Source organism: Scardinius erythrophthalmus (assembly GCF_964197995.2).
Source record: "Scardinius erythrophthalmus genome assembly, chromosome: 19".
Classification (NCBI taxonomy): Eukaryota; Metazoa; Chordata; class Actinopteri; order Cypriniformes; family Leuciscidae; genus Scardinius; species Scardinius erythrophthalmus.
This window is the reverse complement of record NC_138239.1, coordinates 9,534,385-9,556,794: the sequence shown is the minus strand read 5'-3', so window position 1 is coordinate 9,556,794 and position 22,410 is coordinate 9,534,385. Positions and strand designations below refer to the sequence as shown.

General features: G+C 37.1%; 1 protein-coding gene across 4 annotated transcripts in view; it reads right to left on the bottom strand.

Annotated features, from left to right (window-relative positions):
• Nucleotides 1–18,093, bottom strand: part of dnmt3ab (DNA (cytosine-5-)-methyltransferase 3 alpha b) — a 51,639-nt gene extending 33,546 nt beyond the window's left edge. For 2 of the 4 annotated variants that reach the window (XM_081393914.1, XM_081393915.1), the window contains exons 1-4: nucleotides 17,955–18,093; nucleotides 16,035–16,126; nucleotides 12,070–12,174; nucleotides 3,893–4,235 (exon numbers count right to left, since the gene is read on the bottom strand). In XM_081393914.1, the coding sequence (XP_081250040.1) occupies nucleotides 3,893–4,235; nucleotides 12,070–12,174; nucleotides 16,035–16,112 (526 nt within the window). In that variant the 5' untranslated portion in view covers nucleotides 16,113–16,126; nucleotides 17,955–18,093. The remainder of the gene's footprint in view (nucleotides 1–3,892; nucleotides 4,236–12,069; nucleotides 12,175–16,034; nucleotides 16,127–17,954) is intronic. The other 2 variants (XM_081393912.1, XM_081393913.1) reach the window with 1 other exon arrangement.
• Nucleotides 18,094–22,410: the final 4,317 nt, after the last annotated feature.

The following is a 22,410-nucleotide window of genomic DNA, read 5'->3' as shown; positions in this document are numbered from 1 at the left end:
CTGTCTGGTTACCGACATTCTTAAAAATATCTTCTTTTGTGTTCAGCAGGTTTAAAACAACTTGAGGGTGAGTAAATGATGACAGAATTTGAATTTTCTAAGTAATCTATTCCTTCAAGTATGGCCAAATGAACAGGGCAACTTCGTATAAATAGATATGTGGGATTTAGACCAGGCTTACAGGCAATCTGTAACGGCATATTCATAATGTCTCTATACTGACATGATGCCAAAAGAAGTAGACAGAACCCATTTTAATAACCCACTAGCCTAAAGAGGATCTGTTTGAAGTCTATCAAAGCTCCATCACCCAGCCACATCACAACACTTGAGCGTCGAGAGGCCATGGGCAAAACCCGAGAGCTTGTTTTCTTCACAAGAGCCATCAAAAGCCTGCCAGCAAAGTACCACACACACCCAGCCAAAACAAAAGGCCTCGACCCTCGAGTCCTCTTCACATTTACACCATGTGCAAATACTCTCTCGCTGCATCTTTCTTTCTCTTTCTCTTTTCTCTGTCGCTCGACAGGAATAAGCAACCCGTCGGTGCGGTGAGGAAGGGGTTCATTCCGCCGAGACTGCCAAGGTCAATGAGTTTGTGAGCGTGGTTGGCACGCTGTGTCCATTGAGCCTCCAGCATGCCAGTTTGTGCACATGCCAGCCTACGTGTTAAGAGCATTCAGTTCCATGTCGCTGGACTGAAGTCCATCCTGCGTCCTCTAGGTAAAAGGTATAAAAAGCGACACAGGTACTGGCAGATATGCCAATTCTCTGTCAAAGCAAGATGGTTCTTTTTGACTCTAAGGAGTTCATGAATTAATAAAATCTTTGGTGGGATTGAATTAATGAATGACAAAGGTGTAGGTGTGATTATCTTTTAGCGATTGTATTGTATAATATTGATTAGCAACAGTGTTGAGTTAATGAAGTCTGGCAAATCCAGGTCGTGACAGCTTTAAGACAGCTTTGTTGTTAGTCTCTTGTACTGAGCTCGGCAAATGCAGAAACTGTCTTCAACACATTGATCAGAAACCCAAACAGTTTCCCAAACAGTACAGTCAAAACAACCCTGCAAACACAAAATACTTTCTTTATCCCATATGGTAGCAGTCTTTACCAAAGGTTTCTCTCTTTCTAAAAATCTTGGTATTTTGGTCGAAGATTGACCACACTATGGTCCGACGATCCTAGAGGGGCAGAGAAAGCACCTTTAACATAGCCAGAACTCTTCTTCAATACTCTTGAACTGCCACATGAACAGTTGGAAAATAGTGTGAAATGACAATTGGGACACCTACGGGATAGGCCATGAGTCCGCAAGTCCATATCAAGTGTGTCATGTGTGGCCGAAAAACCCTTAACATACTGATTCAGTCAGTGTAAATGCACCTTTATAGCACTGTTAGCAGTGCTAACAAACAACATGCTTTGATTATTTGATATGTGACGCTTTACTGGATTTCCAAAGCATTATAAATGGAGTCTCTAGACTTTATAGCATTTTACATAGGCCTACAAGTTGGCGTCTCTCATCATAAAGCGGGTTAAGGGAGACTGATGTAGGATCAGTGTGTAAGTGCCCTGGGCATTGTGCCATTCACCTGGCATGGCCCCCACTGAGAGAGTGGCCACAACACAGACCTGCTGTCTCTCTGTGCACTGCACACAATCAAGGCAGGCTGCCAGGACGGAGACGGCACTGTCTACCCAGCCTTCACTTACTGCTCTCATCAAGGTCAATGCCTGACCCCAAAGTATGGAAAGAGAGAGAGAGAGAGAGAGGTCTGATAATTGGCATCGCCATCACACTGGAGCACAAAGATATTCAGGAGTATCGCTGCACCACCACTGATGAACCTGCAGTGCCACGGCAAAAAATACATATTTTAGCCAAGCTGTGAGCTATGTGTTAAAAAAAAAATAAAAAATGCTGTGCAATAATATATAGACAACTAGTAGTCAACATAATTTGTGTTGTCTTAAAGGCAGGGACACACCAAACCGACGCCAAAGAAAGCTGACTGTGTTGTCGCCTCGCGTCGCAAAAAAGCTGTGTTTGAACACACCGAAAGGACTACCTCCCACTATCAACTAGCACACGCGTTCTGCGCCTGCATGTAAGGAGATATCTGTCTATTTCTGCAGATAAATTTGTCAATATTCGTTATTCAAATGCAGGCTGCACACACCGTTATCAAAGCAGCGTGTGCTTACCATTTTTAATATCAATCATGCGTTCTTTATTACACTTGACTCATGTTAATATTAAAATATTCGTCCAGGAACACTTGGGTAAGATTAAGCAAAATTAGAACAGCCTTTCTTTCTGTGCCGTCTTGACTTCTTTGTGCGTTGTTTTGCTACTATTCTCGTGCACTGACTTGTTCTCTAAACTGAACAACAAATCAGACTTCTCTCTCTCGCCGACCGCCCAACGCCGTTTCTACATGTTGAATCGGCCCAAAAAAACAACGCCGTCCGACTAAAGCCAACGGTGCGGCACACGCAGCCCGACGGACTTGGCTTGGTGTGTCCCAATAAAAAATACAGCACTACAATTCGATTCACAAACAAATCACTTGATTTGTGCCATTTAACGTGAACATGTGTATTCATTACACATGAAATGAATGTTTAAGTTCAGGATAATGCAGATAGAGCCATTCTGTACTGTAATGTCAATGTATCATGCAAAGAAAAAGGGATTAATTCAAATTATAGTTTTATATAGCCAGATCTATATAGTCTATAGTCTCAAATATAATTTTTAATCAAACTACCATAACAGTGTATTTTTAATTACTTCATCCGTCAACATGGTGCCAGTGAATTGCAGAGCTTGTGCAAACACATCCACATCACTATGATCAGATGCTTTCTTGCTGCTGTTTTCTCACTGCTGTCATTTTTGTTGTGTGTTTATTTTGTTATTGAGAGGAAAGCGTGCCGCACATTTTTCCCTATTCATCTATCAGTCGCTCTTTTAGAAGCGTGGATGGTGTCTGGATGTTGTTAACTAACAGTATCTCTCTACAAATGTATTTCAAAGTTCTTTTTACTTCTAAGCAAAGAATGAAAAATAATTTTGCTGTAAGTATATCAAGACCTTGCATGAGCAATAAGTTGCTTGCTGCAGTTCACTTAATGGCCACTGGTGTCGCTAATAACAAGGGTTTTGAATAGAATAACAGTTGCTTATGTATTTATTAATTTATTATATAAAAAATTTTCAAAGTTACATGGGTGAGTGAAGTTATAGATGTTCTGACTGTTCTGTGATATTAAAACAACACTTCAATAAATAAAATAAAACCATGCGAATATAGTGAAACTTGTATTGGTGTGATTACGGACTGGTTGCTCATATGACTAAAAGTGTAAAGTGTAAAGATAAACATTCAGAACAGATTTGTGGTGATAAATGGTATTAAAAAAACAAATTCAAACTAAATAAACAGAGAAATTCACAGAGGGTCCTCGCACTAAATATGCCCTAAATATGCTGAAAAAAAAAAGGATATTTGACAGGGGTAGTTGGTGCCCCCATTGAAAAAACAAAATCCTATAAGAAACGCTGCTGGAGAGAGACTCTAGCCAAATTGCTTCTGTACACACAGTGTGGGAGGCTGATGTCTTTTGTTTGCAAATTTAATTTTTGGGAGCGTAATTACCCTGATTTTCATATTAATGCACTCATTTAACAATAATTATTTGTCCTTCAAGTCAATGATAGCTGCAAAGCCTCCAAAACCATTTTAAAATACTACTTGTTTTGTGACTAAATATTGCATTTTTCTTTCTTTTTTTATGATGACAAGTTCTTGGCCTTGGGCCCACAAATGGCTCAGTAAGCAGACAGCTGTGAAACTAAGGAAGGTTGAGCATAACTCACATTTAGTGGGCCGCTCCAGTTTCCGTCTCCCTCGTTTCTTGCGAGGCAGAGTTGGCAGTGTCTCCTCTTCGTACTTCTCCGAGTCCTGGCTGGCGACAAATCCGTTCTCCAGGGATGGGCTCAGGCTTGAATCAGAGGAGGACTCAGCCCGACAGCCCGACTGGTGTGGGAGCCCGTTTTCCGCAGCATTCTTGTCCAGCGTGGGGTGGCGACCATCACACGATTTGTTCTCATGCCTCTCTACATCTCCATTCTGAGACTGCAAAGACGACTGGAGCTCCACCCCTTTGTGCTGCTTAGCCACGCCCACCCGCTGATTCACTGGCCCGTGTGAACACTCCACCTGCAGCGCAAAATTACATAAGACTGTCATGCATTGCTAGCCTATTATTATAAGCAGCTCCCTATGGCACAGTAGATTCAATATTTTAATTATATTTGCCCTCTAGCACACAACAAAACAAATAACTTTTCATTTTATATATAAAAACTATATTATTCATATATTATTATATTATATATATATATATATATATATATATACACCAGAAGGGGAAAATAAATAAATATAAACTCAAGTCAAATAGTCAGATCTTCTTTAGCAACCACTCTGGCGTATCAAGCAAATAGTAATGAATTTGACTCATTCTAAATGTGTAACTTGAGTAACGAAACTAAGTGTTTTTAGCTGATTCATGTTATTGTCGTGTAGCAGCGGGTTGTTTACATGACATTATCATATGAGAGGTCTGAATCTGACCTGGGTCATGTCTCTGTCCCATTCCCATCTCACTTACTTCCTTGTCAATCCTGTGCTACCGTGTAAATAAAGGCAAAAAGGCCCAAAATAAAATAAAATACTTTAAAATGGTTATGAATCACATTATTCTAATTAAAGAGTAAGACCCAATTTGCAGTAAAAAGTCAAATCTTTAATTTGCAGTCTAGGCTCCATCTTTCATCTGCTCTATATGAGGCCATTTCCGATGTCCTTGCCTTGACATCTAAACTATCTATCTGAACCATCTAATCTAATCTGAAACAAAGACACGGAAGCTCTCTTCCTACACATTAAGTGTAATGGGAGTACAATGTTTCTATGCATCTGTCTACAAAGAAACACAAAATAGCACAATAACAAACTGCTTCTATCATTACTGCAACATGGGAGAGCAGAGATTTAAAGCTTCATAAACAAGACAATTATCATAAAAGTTGCTCATATGTGACCCTGGATCACAAAACCAGTCACAAGGGTCAATTTTCTGAAATTGAGATTTATATATCATCTGAGAGTTGAATACATAAGCTTTCCATTGATGTATGGTTTGTTAGGATAGAACAATATTTGGCCGAGATACAACAATTTGAAAATCTGGAATCTGAGGGTGCAAAAAAAAATCAAGACATTGAGGAAAAACATTTTTTGATATATTTACGGTAAGAAATGTACAACATATCTTCATAGAACTTGATCTTTACTTAATATTCAAATGATTTTGGCAAAAAAGAAAAAAATTTACCCATACAATGTATTTTTTGCTATTGCCACAAATATACCAGTGCTACTTGTGACTGGTTTTGTGGTCCAGGGTCACATATGATGACAAATTTCAAGTCCACATATATTTGCTTTGTGTCTTCATGAAAAGTAATTATGTCTGATTCATGAATAAATCATTCTTTTGAGTCAGATCTTTTCAATTAATCTGATTATCAATTTCATAAAACCAATATGTTATATTTTCAGTTTACCTTTTAATTTTAGTCATTCTGATGTGTGCTTTTGTCATTTTTTTATATTTCTACTTCAACTTATTTTTTAGTTGCCAAGACAACATATCTCATTTTTAAGTTACGATTTTTAAGAGTTTTATTTTAAATTAACAATAACTCTGATGATTCAACTCTTATAACTTCAAAAGACTTGGAATAAAGCACACAATTCATTTGAACCATTTTCATGATGCCATTTTAAAACTTTGAAGTTTCAATCATCATTTACTGTAATTGCATTGAAAAGTACAACCAGCACATTCATAAAAAAAAAAGCTTTGGTTATTTGAAAAAACTCCATTAATCACATATTTTTCTGTTTACTTAAAGTTTTGTGTGACACAATTATCATAAATGTTGCTCATATGTGACCCTGGATCACAAAACCAGTCACAACAAGGTTCATTTTGTGCACATCCCAGACATATTTCTCATATACACCACTGTTTAAAAGTTGTTGTTTTTTTTTTTTTTGAAGAATTCTCTTATGATAACCAATAGGGGTGTAACGATACATCGATATGGATCGATGCATCGATATAACGTCTAACGATACGATGCATCGATTCCGCACTTAAAATATCGATATGCACCTTTATTTTGACTGGCTCCACATTATCACGACACGTAACATCCTTCCGCTAAAGCGCACATTTTCGTTTACTCACCAACCGCCTGCCGGAGTGTAACGTTAATCTCCTCATCTGAAAAAGACGCCTGACAAGACTGACTAAACCCTAAACAAGTTTTTTTTTTTTTCACAAAAGCCGGTATTGTCCGCTGTCAAGGCATCGCGAATTCATGTTTTACAGTAGAAACAGACAAGCACTCGCACCCTTGTTGGTGAACAACACGAGAAGTCCGTTTTAGCGACTCAGCGCGCAATATTCAGGTCAGATGTCACTTTGAAAAGACGCGCGCTGGCTAAGAGGAGTTTAGTCAAAGCTGACTAAAAGTGATCGAGGATGGGCGTAAAAGGAAAATAAAACCTGAAACATTTTCACGGAACCTTACTAAAGCAACTCGTTTAGGGAACGGAATGGTGAGGGAATCAGGGAAAAGCTCTCTGTACTGCGTGTACGTACGTTAATCACAACAACAAAGTTTGTCAGGCATAACGTTACATAATGTCAGCTGAGGAGATTAACGTTATGAAGATTAACCGAGTGTTGTATTATTTATCATAGCAATTACTTGGTTGTGTTTGACTCAGAAAGATGAAATGTGAATGTATCTGCTCTGCTCTGCTAAAAAAAAAAAAAAAAAATAAAAACCATATTAAAGCATACTTTCAATTAACTTTAATTTTGTAATTTACCTTTATTTTTTAAGTTATTATTATTATTAATCAAAACAACCCAGCTGCAGTTTGATTGATATTACTTAGAATGCACAATAATAATAAAAAACATGATTTATGAGTACTTGCAAATAACCACTTCTGTTATAAATGTCCCAATTGGGAGAGGGTGTGCAATTTTCAAAGAGTTTAATTAAACGTTCATGTTATATATTTTGGTTGCATTTGTGAGTTAATAAAAACGTAACTGGTTGTGTGAACATAATATCTAAATAAATCGATCGATATAGCCCTGAATCGAATCGAATCGTATCGTGGAATTTTTTGAAGTATCGAAAAATATCGTATCGCTGGCTGAGAGAATCGATATCGTATCGAATCGTCATGAACTGTCCGATTTACACCCCTAATAACCAAGGCTCCACTTAACTGTAATATTGTGAAATTAAAATAACTTTTTTTAATTTTAATATATTTTGGAAATGTAATTTATTCCTGTAATTGCTTAGCCATTACTCCAGTCTTCAGTGTCACATGATCCTTCGGAAATCATTCTAATTGGTGCTCAAGAAACATTTCTTATTATTATCAATGTTGAAAACAGTTGTGCTGCTTAATATGTTTGTGGAAACCGTGATATGTTTTTTTAGGTTTCTTCGAAACTTCAAAAGAACAGCATTTATTTTATAATAGAAATCTTTTGTAACATTATAAATGTTTTTGCTGTCTCTTTTGATCAATTTAATGTGTCCTTGCTAAATATAATTTTTTTTTGTTTTTTTTTTTACCTTACTGACCCCAAGCTTTAGAACGATAGTGTATGGATGGATGAAAATGCTGTCAAGTAACTTTAAATACACAAAGGCCCTGTGCTGTATGTCTATATATACTGTACAGCAAGCTATTAATCTACAACCTCGACATACATCATTTATTGGATTCAACCACCTGCTTAGCATGTCCGCGGAAAGCCAGACTGACACGAGAGGCTGGCGATACTAGAGACAAACAGACTGGGAGCCCATGGAGAGCTAAACCGCCAATCTGACAGTGGCATTTCTCTTTAGTGGAACAGCTGCCGCTTCGCCTCACTGCCTCGGCTGTCAAAGCCATTCTCATGAAAGAGAGATCGAGCTGTGATCTGACACAACACAACCGTTACTCTACTCTAGTGAAAGGAAAGACACAATCTCCCGAAGCAGCTGCTGGATTGTTGGATCTTGTGTTCGTTCTCAATCAGGAGTGATTGTGTCACTGTCTTGTGTCATGTGAATGATGACAGCGAGGTTTAAAAACAGTCAAGTTGTTCAACATCATACCTTTGATGTTCTAACCTGTCGCAGCAAGACTTTGGGTGGCTTTGGAAAGCTTGACTAACAGTAGGGTTACAGAGGCGTGCCGCCCACAAATGCTGGATTCGGAGTTTCTAACTTCTTACAGTATATTCTTTCCGTTTGCTTCATTTTTCATTTGACATTACAGAAGGGAGGTGGTATGGGAAGAATGTTATCCGTTCGTCTGAGGGGAGTCGGTTGGCGCTGTGAGAATAACGTTTTTAAGACCCCCGAAGTCTCTTTACAAAAAAGAGTCCATTAGCGTCACTATGACTATTGCAGTTAGATTTAAATGAGAATTAAATACAACAGACATGAATAATCCCTCAAATCTTGTGGCTTGTTGTGGAGTGGTATATTATTATTTTTAAGTGATTTATGGACTAATTTGTGGACTTATGATTCTTGCCTGATGGAAATGGGGGGGAAATTCCATAGGCATTAAGGGAGGGACCCGAAACATTCTAGAGACCAAAATATCATTAAGAGGCTCTTGGGACAGAAAGCAGGGCTACAGACCAACAAAAAAAAAGTCAGTGAGACACAAATCTGTCTGATTTGAGAAGATAAACTGATTCATCGAAAAGATCTGTCTCAAAAGAATAATTTTTCGTGACGTTTATATTTCAGGAACCAGATCTAAATTCTTATCATGAATGGTTATTTATCGTAAATGTGCACCAATTTGATGATTGCACTCTAGAAATCGTAACTGAATGGGAAAACATATATATAAATATATAATAAAATTATGAGCTGATTATGGTTTCAAAATGTCAAAACATACGATTTCACTTACATACGGTTCAACAATATATATTTTGTGATACATTTTTAGAATACTATTATTACCCAAACACAGGTAATCAAAACAAATATGTTGTGAATATGTATCTTTAACTACACATTGTAATATGAACAACCAGACAGTACAGACTGATAGGTAAGTCTCAAAAACCTAAAGTATACATCACAGTTTGGATTCGGGTTCATTTCATTCAAATCTGTCATGAATTACAAATGGCTGTTTTGTGAGTCTTTTTTACTGACTCATTAAAAAGAACTGAATCATAAGGGGCATTTTTTGTGAATTGGGCATTGCGAATTTTTTTTCTACCGAGATGATGTCTAATGAACCGCATATGGACACACATATCTTCTTTTATGTTCCACAGAAGAAAGTCAGACGTGTGAGTTTGGAACAACTTGAGGGTGAATAAATGATGACAGAACTTTCATTTTTGGGTGAACTGTCCCTTTAAGAAGGCCATAGCAACACCCTAACAACCACTCAGAAAACCCTAGAACCCACATACAGTAGCAAAGTCTTGGCAACCACCCACCTCACCAAGCACTGAAGTGGCACGTTTTGCATGGGAAAGTTACTATACATAACAAAATTTAGACCTTAAGTCCTATTGAATCCAAAAATGCCCGGAAAATTGTGAAACAATGGCGCTGGCTGCAGTCCAGTGATCAAAACAATGTGGTATGCTTTGATATTAGCACCTTCCTTATGTGACCTAGAAACAAATCCCCCTCATGTGTATCTGCCGCACAGGATTTCGGAAACACGGATGTGGTAGAATAGGGGAGTTGCTTTGCAAGTCAGACGTCCGAGTCTAAAATTAGCACTGTGGAAAACTATGCTATTATTGTTCAAGATTAAAAAAGTTCCGGTCATCACTTTCCTGATATGTCACTTAGAGCCTCGTCTTCCTCAGGCGGCTTCACAACTCCAAGGCATTTCAGCAAGGTAGTCAAACATAGAGCGCTAACACAGTTCCACACATCAGCACTGAGCACCTCTATGAGAGATGACTCAAACATCATTCTATCTGTCTTCACATGGCTTACATTTCACAGAGTAAGACATCGCTCTCCTTGCAGGACCACAATTATCTGTTGAAGGAACGGGATAGGAGGATAATACAATCAGAAAGTCCTCAGGGGAAGGCAGGAGAGGATGTAGGGCAACCGAACATCCACATGCCCTGACATGCCCTCACTAGATTAATTATGGAAGAGCGCGGATTATTTTCAAAAACAGGAATAATGGGGGGGGGGGGACGTTTACCTAGGGACTGGACATAAAAAAAAAGTACTAACTTACTCCCAGTATTCAATCCCCAAATTTCCGGGACATGTCCGGGACAAAGGTTTTATGACTCCTCCCTAAGACCCAATGAATAGGCTAAACTGTAGATGACCTTGGTGAGGTACCAGGAACCGGGACAACATTTTCCAATTGGTTCCTTCCCTAACAACAGCCCTGAGTGGTTTGTGAGGAAGGTGCAAAACAAGCAAGAGCACAAACATTTAGGTCCGCAATACACTGTATGCATTTTTTTTTTTTTTTTGCGACGTGCACAGCGTTTTATGTCAGACTGTATGATAAATTGTAATCTAGTCACAATTCAGCGCTGACAAAGCCAGTCGAACACTGTACGAAAAACAGCGGGACGGGAGCGTCTTTCTGTACTCGCATTCTCAAGATCAAGGAGACAGATGAGGCAGATTGTGAGAAGTGTCCAGAGTTTTATGCTAGATTGTGTGATAAATTGTAAACTGACATCTAGCCACGATTCAGCTAGTCGCACAAGTTCAGAACTCAACCCCAGTCCAAAACAGTGAATCACCATACAGGCAAAAGTTCACTTTAAGAATGAACAAAGTGGCGTAGGTGAGTTCATCAACATTTCTAAACGCACACATCAGTTATTGTAAATGGAAACTCAACCAATGATGTTCATTCTCGTATTACGCAGCACGTTTGAGCTTCTATAAGAACCAATGAGGTTTGTTCTCGCGATTCAAGCAGGTTTGGTAGAGCTTGTTTATATTCACTGATCACTGACATGTTTATATGTGAATAAAAGCCAAAATTCAATCTGTTCATCATATAAAGCGATCATGTCTCATGTCTCACAAAAATCCTCAATTCATATGGATTAGTTTTATGATCTCTTTATGAACTTTCTAAAGCGTCAAAAGTTGTGTAGCTGTCAAGAATGGAGGGACAGAAAGCTCTCAGATTTGATTAAAAAAGATCTTCACTCGTGTTCTGAAGATGAGCAAACGTCTTACAGGTTTGGAATAACATGATGACAGATTTTACATTTTTTGGTGAACTAACCCTTTAAAAACAGTGCAAACTGAAAGAAAAAGTGCAATCTATATTCTAATATTTCTCTATATGAGGCCTAGACTTTATTCACGACACGAAGAGACAAACGTGTTACTGAAAAATACACAATAAGCAATCTTCCAGACTAGAGTGAAGTTAGTACAATGATTTGGGACAAATTTGATGTAATTTAGTGGGAAAACTATGTGAGTGGTGCTCTGTGTCGTTGCAGGATTTTGAATAGCTGTACACTCATAGAAAACTGTGTTCACAGTTCAGACCCTCTGACAAAATATATCATTTATGATCAAAGATATTTGTCTCAAATGGAAAAATCATGACTAAAATGCTGTTTAGTGCATTGCTATGAGGTTGTAATGCCCAAGTGAGGAGCGATATTTTGATCCCCGGGTCTCTTCTTCAATCTAAGTCTATAGGAAATCGCACGTTTGATCAATTTCAAACAATTTGTCTGGTGCCCCCGTGTCAATACCAGCAACCACGTTTGGCTGTTTACCCGTTCCCAACCACTGCCAAGACTAGCGTCTGGTGGATAAACGAAAATAAACCCAATCCCAGGGGAAGTTGAGTGTTTTGTGGTTTGGTTGAGTGTTGAGAGCTCAGTCTCTAGGATACTCACGGAGAGGTGCTTGCGCTTACGGCCAGGCCGTCCAACCTTGCGGACAGGAGCGCAGAGTGAAGGCATCTCGTCAATAATCATGGTGTCCATTCTAGAGCTCTCATTCTAAACAGACAGAAACACACAGCATTAGCCATCACTGTTCAACCAGAGCCTTTACTGGATCAAAATCAAGCTCTCTGCATTTAATTATGTGACTCGGCACTTGGATTATAATGTGGATTTGAGACTCGTCATTGTCAGATATGTTGTTCAGAATGATTAAGTTGCTGATATTTGTCCATTTTAAGTTATTGGAAAAAGATCAATTGCTATTACACAAAAAAAAATATTAATTTAATAAAAAAAAGTCTTTTCATTCCAGAACTTTTCAGAATACATTTATAATAACTACAAGCTATTTTAATTCCACCGTTTTTTTTTTTTTTTTTACTAGAGATACACAATATATATTTACCTTTTCTGTCAATATTGACTTTTTTTTATCAGTAACGATAATTATTGGATATTTACACATTCTTTCTCATTTCTCAATTTTCACATTTAGATTACCTTTGCATTCATCTAACACTCACTTAAATTTAACCTTTAAAACACAAATAATTCAATAACACTGTAATATATCTCAAAATATCCATGAATATCCATTTTTTACACTGTAAATTATGTTGTAATGCCTAAATTTACTTTAAAACAACTGATATTAGCAATATATTTAGTGACAGTTGAGTTTAATATTGGCTATTTATCGGTTATCATCCATAACATGAAAATAGTTCCAAATCGACCACAATTATAATATCAGTTCATTCTTAAATTTTACAGTTTGTAATCTTAACCTTTACACAGCAAAATATGCCAGCACACACCAAGACTTGAATGAAGACCATACTACATTTTGCGTTCACAACCAGGTTATTTAGATAATGAGAAAAGCCAGCTTTTGAATGGCGTCTTCTTTTTAGCTGAGATAAAGTGAGGGGTGATACAGCTGTGAAGAGATTGCGAACTCTCTGAGCTCTCTCTTGACACAGTTACAAAGACATTCAGTGGTTCATTCTCTCCCCTCATTCACTTTCTCTTTGTTTAACACAACCGTGTCTTCCCTCCACAACAATAGCTACTCTTCATCCAGCCAAGCACCCTAGGGTGAATGGGAGAGAAAAGATGATCCTAATGTAGCTGCAGCTTCAGGGCTGGACTGAATGAAACCACCGGCTCTGAATCAGAATGCTAATGAGGATGCTGTCCCAGTCTGCCATGACTACTGAGAAGTCCAGCATGGCCGAAAGATGGCGGGACTTATCATTAGTGCATAATGAAGCCGATATGAAGCTAAATAAGCAGAGTACGAATAGCATCTCGAGTTTCAAGATAAGCATTGATCAAAGATGCCTATATATGTGCAATTCAAATATAAAATAACCGTTTCTACATGAAATATATATATATATTAGTGCCGTCAAATTGATTAATCACGATTAATCACATCTAACAAAATGTTTGTGAATATATATAATATGTGTGTTTATATATATATATATATATATATATATATATATATATATATATATATATGAAGAGTTCAGATGCAAAAGCCTCTAAGTGCCATCTGAAATTTTCTTCCAGAATGATAATTTTTATCAAGCTCGTATATTTAAGTTCAATAATTTCACTTAAATGGCAATGCAAATGACCTATTAATTGTCATTTAAGTGAAATTAACACACACACATATATATATATATATATATATATATATATATATATATATATATATATATATATCACACACATATATATCCTAACTTTTATGATAGATGCGATTAAACGTGATTAATCGTGATTAATCGAAACTGATATTTTATACTGTATTTGAATTTAATTGTACACATATATAGTATATACACACATTTATACATTAGGTTTTTTTGTAAAAAAAAATAATAATAATTATGTCTATTCATTTAAAATCATAGTTCTGGAGATTAATGCTCTTTTAGCATTCTGGTTTTCCTGTGAATGTCTTCCCACATTTATGACTGCCAAATCCTGCTAGCCTCACACAACCTTCTCATTACAATATACAAAATTACAAATAAACGAACAAAAGGTTTAAACAAACAAAAACAAAGGATGTGCACAGAAATCGACATTGCCTTGTGTGAACTCAGTAACACTGTCTCCATCTTTGCTCTATTTCTGTCGGCAGCCGGTTATTTAAGGCAAGAACTGTTGCCAAGCAACAGGACTATGAGCGTAGCGCGGGTCCATGGGTGCAGGGGCGGGGAAGAACGAAATCCCCTGTAAGTCAGGCAAACGCCAGCCTCTCCAACACAAACCAACACCCACGTCACTAAACACAGAGCAGACACTACTGTATCTCTCAGAACAATTCACTCATGTTTACTAATTATGTTCACCGAAGCCTCTACACTGTCACCTGATGGCCCTGCGGTGGAAATTAATCATGTCAAATTATAATGATATATTGAATGAAATATTGTGTATGCTATTGATGGATTTGAGGAGAGAGTTAAAGGGATAGTTCACCAAAAAATGTTATTCTGTGGATCATAAAAGAAGATATTTTGAGAAATGTCTCAGTGGTTCTTTTGTTCATACAATGGAAGTCAATTGGCCCCAAAACTCTGTTTGCCAGCATTCTTCAAAATAGAATGTTCCATAGATTAAACAAACTTATTCAAGTTTTCATATTTGAGTGAACTATCCCTTTAATTTTGACGTGAAACGTTAGAAATGGAAAATGGAAACTTAAAATGAGAAGTAATGTGACGATTCTGCTTTCTTCTGAAAATCAAATGTTTTTACAAGTAATCCATCTTGTATAATAAGGTGACACACTCCACATTTTGTAATTTCTCCATGTGGGTTTTACCTGGGACTTCATCAACAGAGGAGTAGAAACCATTATAAATGAGGACATGTCACCTCAGCTTTCAAAAATGTGCAACTTTGCCTTGTTCCATTGTGACTAATGGCCGAATTAGTCTTTTCCTGTGTTATTTATTATCCGAATTATTTATTTTCCTATTAAATAAATTAATACTGCGCTCACACTATGAAATAAGTACCATAATTACTATATGACTGGACTGAGCTGATCAAATCCTCGAAACTGAGTTTATATAACACGGAAACTCGAGACTTCCGATTTATTAGCCGCTATTGGGAAATAATAATATATCTAACAGCAGTAAACCGTAAAACTGTTTGCGCTACAAACCAGCGTGTTTATAACTAAGTCAATACATTAAAATAATAAAAGCTAAAAAATAACTAGAAGCGAATGACACCGGAAGCCAGACACATTAAAATTACAAATCCATTATATGAATGATTAAACAGAAATATTATAAAAATGACTGCTTAGCGGTCAGGTGGTACAAGTGGGAAGTAGTGCTGGCATCTAACATACATATATATATATATATATACACACACACACACATATATTTACAAACTTTTATGTTAGATGCGATTAATCGATTTGACAGCACTTGTCAGAAGTTTACATCTTGTAATTACTAAGTCAGAATCTTGTAATTACGGTAATTCCAACATGCATTGTACGTAATTTTATGCCACCTAATTAATATAAAAAAGGATCATGAATATTAATTAGGCGACATAAGGATTGCATGCTGCATGAAGAGTAACATTACATCACGTGACCACCACTTTTCAAATCATTCCAGCGACCCTGGTCATCTTATGATGCGTAAATATAGTAAGTTTCTAATTTAGAAGGTTTTGGTTTCATTGTCATTTTCTCTTCAAAGCTAAAGACTATTTACAAAAGGCCATTTTTGCATATGCAAAGTTAGCATAAGGGTTTTAAAAAGCCTTGACACTTCAAGTGACAGATGTGGTAACTAGCCTTATTTGAGTCAGTCCACAGCAGGCCGATCATAAAAATGTCCAAGGACCCATTAACCTCTTACCATTTGATTTCCGTTCGTGTCACAGTTGAAGTCGGAGCTCTTGAATACAGGGGCGGTGGTGACTGTGTTGGACGGCATCTCCAAATGAGTGACTGTTGAATACAATGCAAAAGTCAAAAAAGGTCAAAAATAAAATGTAAAAATTATGACCTTTAGGATACCCTGTGAAAAAGAACACCATAATCAGAAGACACAGCACTCAAACATAACATTCAGAATATCAGAATTATACAATCATTATGAGATCCCTCGTTTCACAATAAAATGTTGCTCTCAAATAAGTGAGATGAGATGATTTTAAATGTATATGTAACAGACTTCTTAATGTCTGATAAGTGGTTAAAACATTGACATATATGCAGATCATTGGGAATAATAAATTAATAAGATGCACATTCAGTGCATGCATGAGAAATCAACCTTAATTAAACATCATTTTTCTGTCTAATACACCAGATAATAACGTACTGTTGAGTTCTCTCGTATTCAAAATGTATGCATTCTCCTACTGCGACATGAAAACCCTTCTCAGGGGTGAAATATGAACTCTTCGCTTTATGGTATTTCCTATTTTTCTCCTCAGAGCAGTTTTAAAGGCATATGTACATTGTATTCTTCACTGCCATGTATGTGTGCTTCAATGTGCTCTCTGTACAAGTAGGACACCAAAGTCCCATGAAATTAGATTTAGAGGTCAATAAATTAGGCGAATCTATCGTTAAAGGAATAGTTCACCAAAAATGTAAAACTCTGTCCTCTGAATACTTCACTTATTGTAATGTCGTTCCAAACTTGTATACCATATTTTCTTCCAGAGGAAAACAAAAAGAAAAGGTTTATCCACATTGCTCTTTTCCAGACATTGAAAGTAAATGGTGACCAGGGGCTGAGAAGCTCCAAAAATAACAAAAAACATCACAAAAATCACTCAAATGAGTAGTGTGCTATATTCCAAGTGTCCATTTGTTAACTTTCATTGTAAAACAGACCACAAAAAAAAGTTGTTGACTCTCAACTCTCATTTGATGCCAAACTACATTGGATTTCATATGTTTTGTAATCAGTCAAGATGCAGAAATTTGAATATGTATAACAAATGAGATTTGAAAGTTCAAATCTATATGTCTTCAGAAGATTTGAATTATAGACCAAAAGTGTCACTGGTGACCATTCACTGAATGATTTTCACTGATACATTTTTTGGGAGAACTATTCCTTTAACTCTTACAAAACAATCATACTGGTAACCATACAGTAGTTTCTACAGTTACAGACAATAACTGTAACTGTTTTTTTGACGTAAACTCTGGTCTCCATAGTAAAATTATACAAGGGCAATGGCGGAAGTCATTAATATTCAATAAGTGGGTAAGATGTGTCACACAGGTACCCAATCACAAGGTGTTAATTGATCACATGTCTATCACAGTCTTATAAATGCATTAAAAGCTTTATAATCATCCGCCTACTCGGATTATTCGGCGCTCTTAAATGACAGTCATTTCCAAACGGCCACGGCGTCTTAAAAATTAGACCCTCTCCAAACCTAGGTGAGCTGCCTACCTAGACAGCACTTTTGGGCATCTTAAGCGTGTCTTTTGCTATTTTTGGGCATCATAAGCGCGTGTGAAACGGAATAGTGTCCGCAAATGCTGTCTAAGTAGGAAGCTCGTTAGGTTTGAAACACATAGCCATTGTTTCAAATCGAGCGGATTGACGAGGCGCCACAAATGAACGCTCATCAAGTTCAAGCGCATATCGCAGTGCATTAATCGCACATCTGTAGGACCAGGAAAAACCACTGGCCACATCTAGCCGCCCCCCTCCGTACCGTCCCCAAAAAAACTGGGAACCCCACGGCGGAGACTTATTTCGATGGCGGCTTTAGGTTTTACACAAGCGGATCGCATTGTTAATTACCCGCTTCGCCAAGTTCCAGGCCTGACCCCTTTATGGTTTCGCTGACTCCCGGATCCTCCTTCTGCTTCGCTCCCCGTCCTCCACCACCTCCCCAGCCGGCCAGCTCTCCTCCAGATGCTCCGCTCACACTCACACTGCAGAGGCCAGCGCTCCGGCAGCAGCTCCGCGCGGGTCCTAGAGACAGTTGGCTTACGGGTGTAGAGTGTCATAACTGAACCTTCACCCATATCTATTTTCTAAATCCTATAGATCTTATTGTGAACGATTCATACATGTATGTATGTTTTTAATCAAAACGTCTGGATCCTCCAGTGAAAACAACACGCTTCTCTTTGGTGACGTATGCGGGACATCTCCAATCAATTAGTCAGCTTAAACTCCATCTTTTTCGATAATCTGCTGCACTCAGATGTAGGCTACAGGATGTCACAATGTGGAAAAAAATATCTGTCCTTCCGTTTCGTTGTGACTTTAATTAAGACCTTTTGGAGGCTGCTGCTATATTCACACAGAGGCAGAACACAGTCTTGTTTAAGAGTGCTGCATTATGTTCACACACAGTTCGGTTATTGATGAGCGTGGCATTTATTTGAGGAATACAACATATTTACTTTTTCGCAAATGAAAACGAGGCTGTGACATATAGCCATAGCGATAGAGTCCATTCAAGGGTACTTTTGTGTGCTACGGTACCGAACATTTAGCTAATGCAATATTGAAAAAAAATGCCTGGAATAAAATTCTGGAAAACATTTGTTGTGAAAATTAGACATGCTGTTTTACCTTAAAGTTGGAATGAAATGGAAATCCACCCTATTTCTGTTGTAGTCTGTACACGAAAAAAACGAAAAGGGAAACTTTTTACTAGCCTAGCCTACATCATTTGTTGAGTAAACATAGCCTCAGTCTTTTGTTAAATCAGTGTGTTACTTGCTGTTTCTTTGTATTCATTATTTGTGAAATTTACTTGCAATTTCCGAGTGAAAGTGAATTCTACACCAATTTCTTTTTTTCAGTGTTTAAAAATTAATAAGAGAAACTGTAATGCTCATTATAGGCTTAACATTAAAAGAGCCTGTCACATTTTTGATAGACGATTGAAAGGCATTCATCTTGTTTACACAGTAGCTGGAACAGGCCTAAATAATATGCCTGGAAAAATTTGGTTTAGCATAATTTGAGCTAAAGATACAATCTCAGCTGTACTCGCATAACTGGAAATTGGAAATAGCTGCCTGGGGGTGTTACAAAGATGGCCGCCAATGCATAGACTTGCCTTATGAGTGATTTATGTTTAAGGTCTATAAGTCCCTGAGACTTTTTCAAATTGGGAGGGAGGGGGTTGGTTACGAAATCTCACAGAAAACTGCTTGTGCATATAATATAAGTTATTCTGCCTAACTTTTACTTTTGTGCTGCACTAAAAAAAAAAAAGAAAAGTCACATGAATTACATGGAAGTAAGGAGTTGGGAAAGGTACAATTTTCATGGTTGTCCGTGGCCTAAATGTGTTGTAATTCAGTCAAAACTGCTGTATGTGTGACCCCTTAATCGCTTTGACAACAGGTCTGAACTCAGTCCTATAGGAGCTGATATACTGTATAACTCAGAATATTATTCAGTAGACACACACACATACTCATTCATCGCCCTTTGAAGTTTTTCTTTACCCTTTAATAGTTTACAAAAAGACAGGGGTGACGTGAACATAAATACGGACGTAAACCATTGCAATAAATGATTGTATACAGCAGCAAAAACCCTCAAATGAAATAATTAAACAGTGTTTGTGGCTTCATCTGACAGTTGGTTTTTAAAAACAATAAATGCACAAGTTGCTGAAGAAACTAAAACCTGATGGTCCAGATTTAGTTTTTAAAATAGTGTTTCGTCAAACTTTGATAACATAGGAGGTCCTCTGTTGGGGGCCCATCTGTAACATATCAATCCGCAATGATGCTTGAAATTGATTTCAAGCAGGGTTCCTTCCTCTTAAACTGTATTGTATTTCAACCATTTAAGGCACCCCATAATTAGTTACCCTCTCTGTGGACTGCTTCAGTAAATTCATAATCAATAAATTGTGGTTTAACACACACAAATACACAGAACAAAGACCTAAAAGACACACTACAGGTTGGCAAACAGTTTGGCACAACTTTTAAAGGCAGAACAATATTTTTTTTTTCTCCAAAAATCACAGGTAAATAATGACTGCATTCCGACTAAGTCACATACTAAAACTCCTATCTAAGGGCTGACTTGCACATGTGCAGAATTTTTATTTTATACAGCACTTTATACAGTACATCTAGGCACACACCTACATCAGAAGATTGCATTCATATTTGTAGCAAATGTTGGAACATAATCGAACTTTCAAACTTGCCATCTGAGAGTATTTCGTACGGTCATTCAAGCTGTAAATTTAAACAATGCCATTAAATTCCCAACTGTATTTTATATCCCTTTCATTGAATCACAGAACAAGCATTATGATCATGTAAAAATCGATTTGAAAAGCAAATATATAAGATTTCACCCACTATAACAGAAGCGACACATTGTTTTCCAGTGTAAAACATCGAATGAGACCTCACTGTTCATATTGTAGCCATTCAAAAGACCTCCTTATGCAGAATTACAAGCATTTTAAAAAGTATTAAACAGTGAATGAATCATTACACCTACTGAGACCCTCATAAATGTCAAAGAATCTTAATATTCTACACCAAAACTTACTTCAAAACTGTTGCTCAATGGATTTATCTAATTTAACATTCAAATGTTAGCAGTCATAAACAAAAGGTATTTTTTAAATAATGGTAATTACCTAACAAAGAACAAATCACGAGTATAATAAAGCCACATATGTATAATAATTAGAGAAATGTAATTATTGAACCTGAATTCCTTCTGATTCAAGTACAGTAAGTCGAATTCATTCAAGTCTTCCTCATGACAATAAAGCTTTAGACTCTTCTTAACACTGCAACACCATAGAAATTCTACTTTGGTAAATCATAATTATGACATAAAATGTCGAAATTATGACATAATTTTTGTATACTATTTGTGATTTTTCTTTGTCTTATGACAATAAAACATCATGATTTTGACTTTTTATCTCATAATTATAACAATTTCGATTCTCTGTCAATTTATTTTAATGTCAGTTTTGACTTGTCATAATTATGATTATTGCTTGTCACAATTTTGACTATTTATGTAATAATTTGAACTTTTTACCTTATAATTATGACTTTTGTCATCATTTCAGCTTTTATGTCAAACCTTTGACTTTTATATCATCATTTTGTTTCATGTTATAATTATTACTTTTCATTGCATAATTGTGACATCTCATAATTCAGACTTTTATCGCGTAATTATGATTTACCAAAGCTTTTTTCTTACGCGGCAGAAATGGGCTTCCGTACAATAGCGTTTCTGTTTCCCACCCTCAGCCATTCCATAAAGATTTTATGACCTGTGCTAATCTTTGACATTTGACCTTTGGGAGGGTCAAGGTAAATTCCACCAATTTGTTCACAAGTATTGCTACCGTGTTCCTCTCTCAACAGTCCCTGAGCACTTGTTTCATTTATTTCACACAAATATACACAATAACTGAACTCAATAAAGCTTTTGAAGTAACTTTTACACAGAGACGTGTGCGCTCAAAGATGGCTGGCAAAGCTGGTTTATGGATATACGGAATCCATCCGCATTCCATCAAAGTCTCCAGAAATACAGAGAGATACAAATGCGGTACTCTAAACTAAGAGGCAATACTGAAGCGCTAAAACAACGGCCACAACGACGGGCTAAACTTAACACAGAAGCAGAAATCCCAGACAAACGGCGAGCTCTACGAGACGTCCCTGATATATGGTGGTTCTGATGCGTGTGATGCAGAAGCAGCGGTTTGATGATCAGAGGACTATAAGGAGCGACGGAGCAGGCATAAATGTCGCATGCAGAGCAAATACAAGCCTTCTCCATCTATCCAGCAGAGCCACTCCATGCATTAAAACACAAAAATCATCACTAATTATACAAAAAAGCTTCCTGCGTGGGGAACATCTGGAAAAATAGCTACAGCTTATATCGATCTGAGTGAGTGACGTCATGAAGATGCACAGTGCGTTCGTTTCAGAGAGTAGTAATCACAAATTCATAAAGGTTTTTTAAGAAAGCACAAACAAGCCATTCTCATGGGTAACATGATAACAATGGGTTTATACAGATAGACATAGAGCTATATTTATATTTATTTATATATATATATATATATATATACTGTATATATTTATATACTTCCTAATAAATACAACTTGCTCTGTGCAAGATGTGATGAAGAGTTTTTTTTCACATAGTGAAACCCAGTTGGGGAAGAGCATGCATTTGTGCGAATGCCAGGGAGGTTTTGATGTCGCTGGTTTTTTCCTGGGGC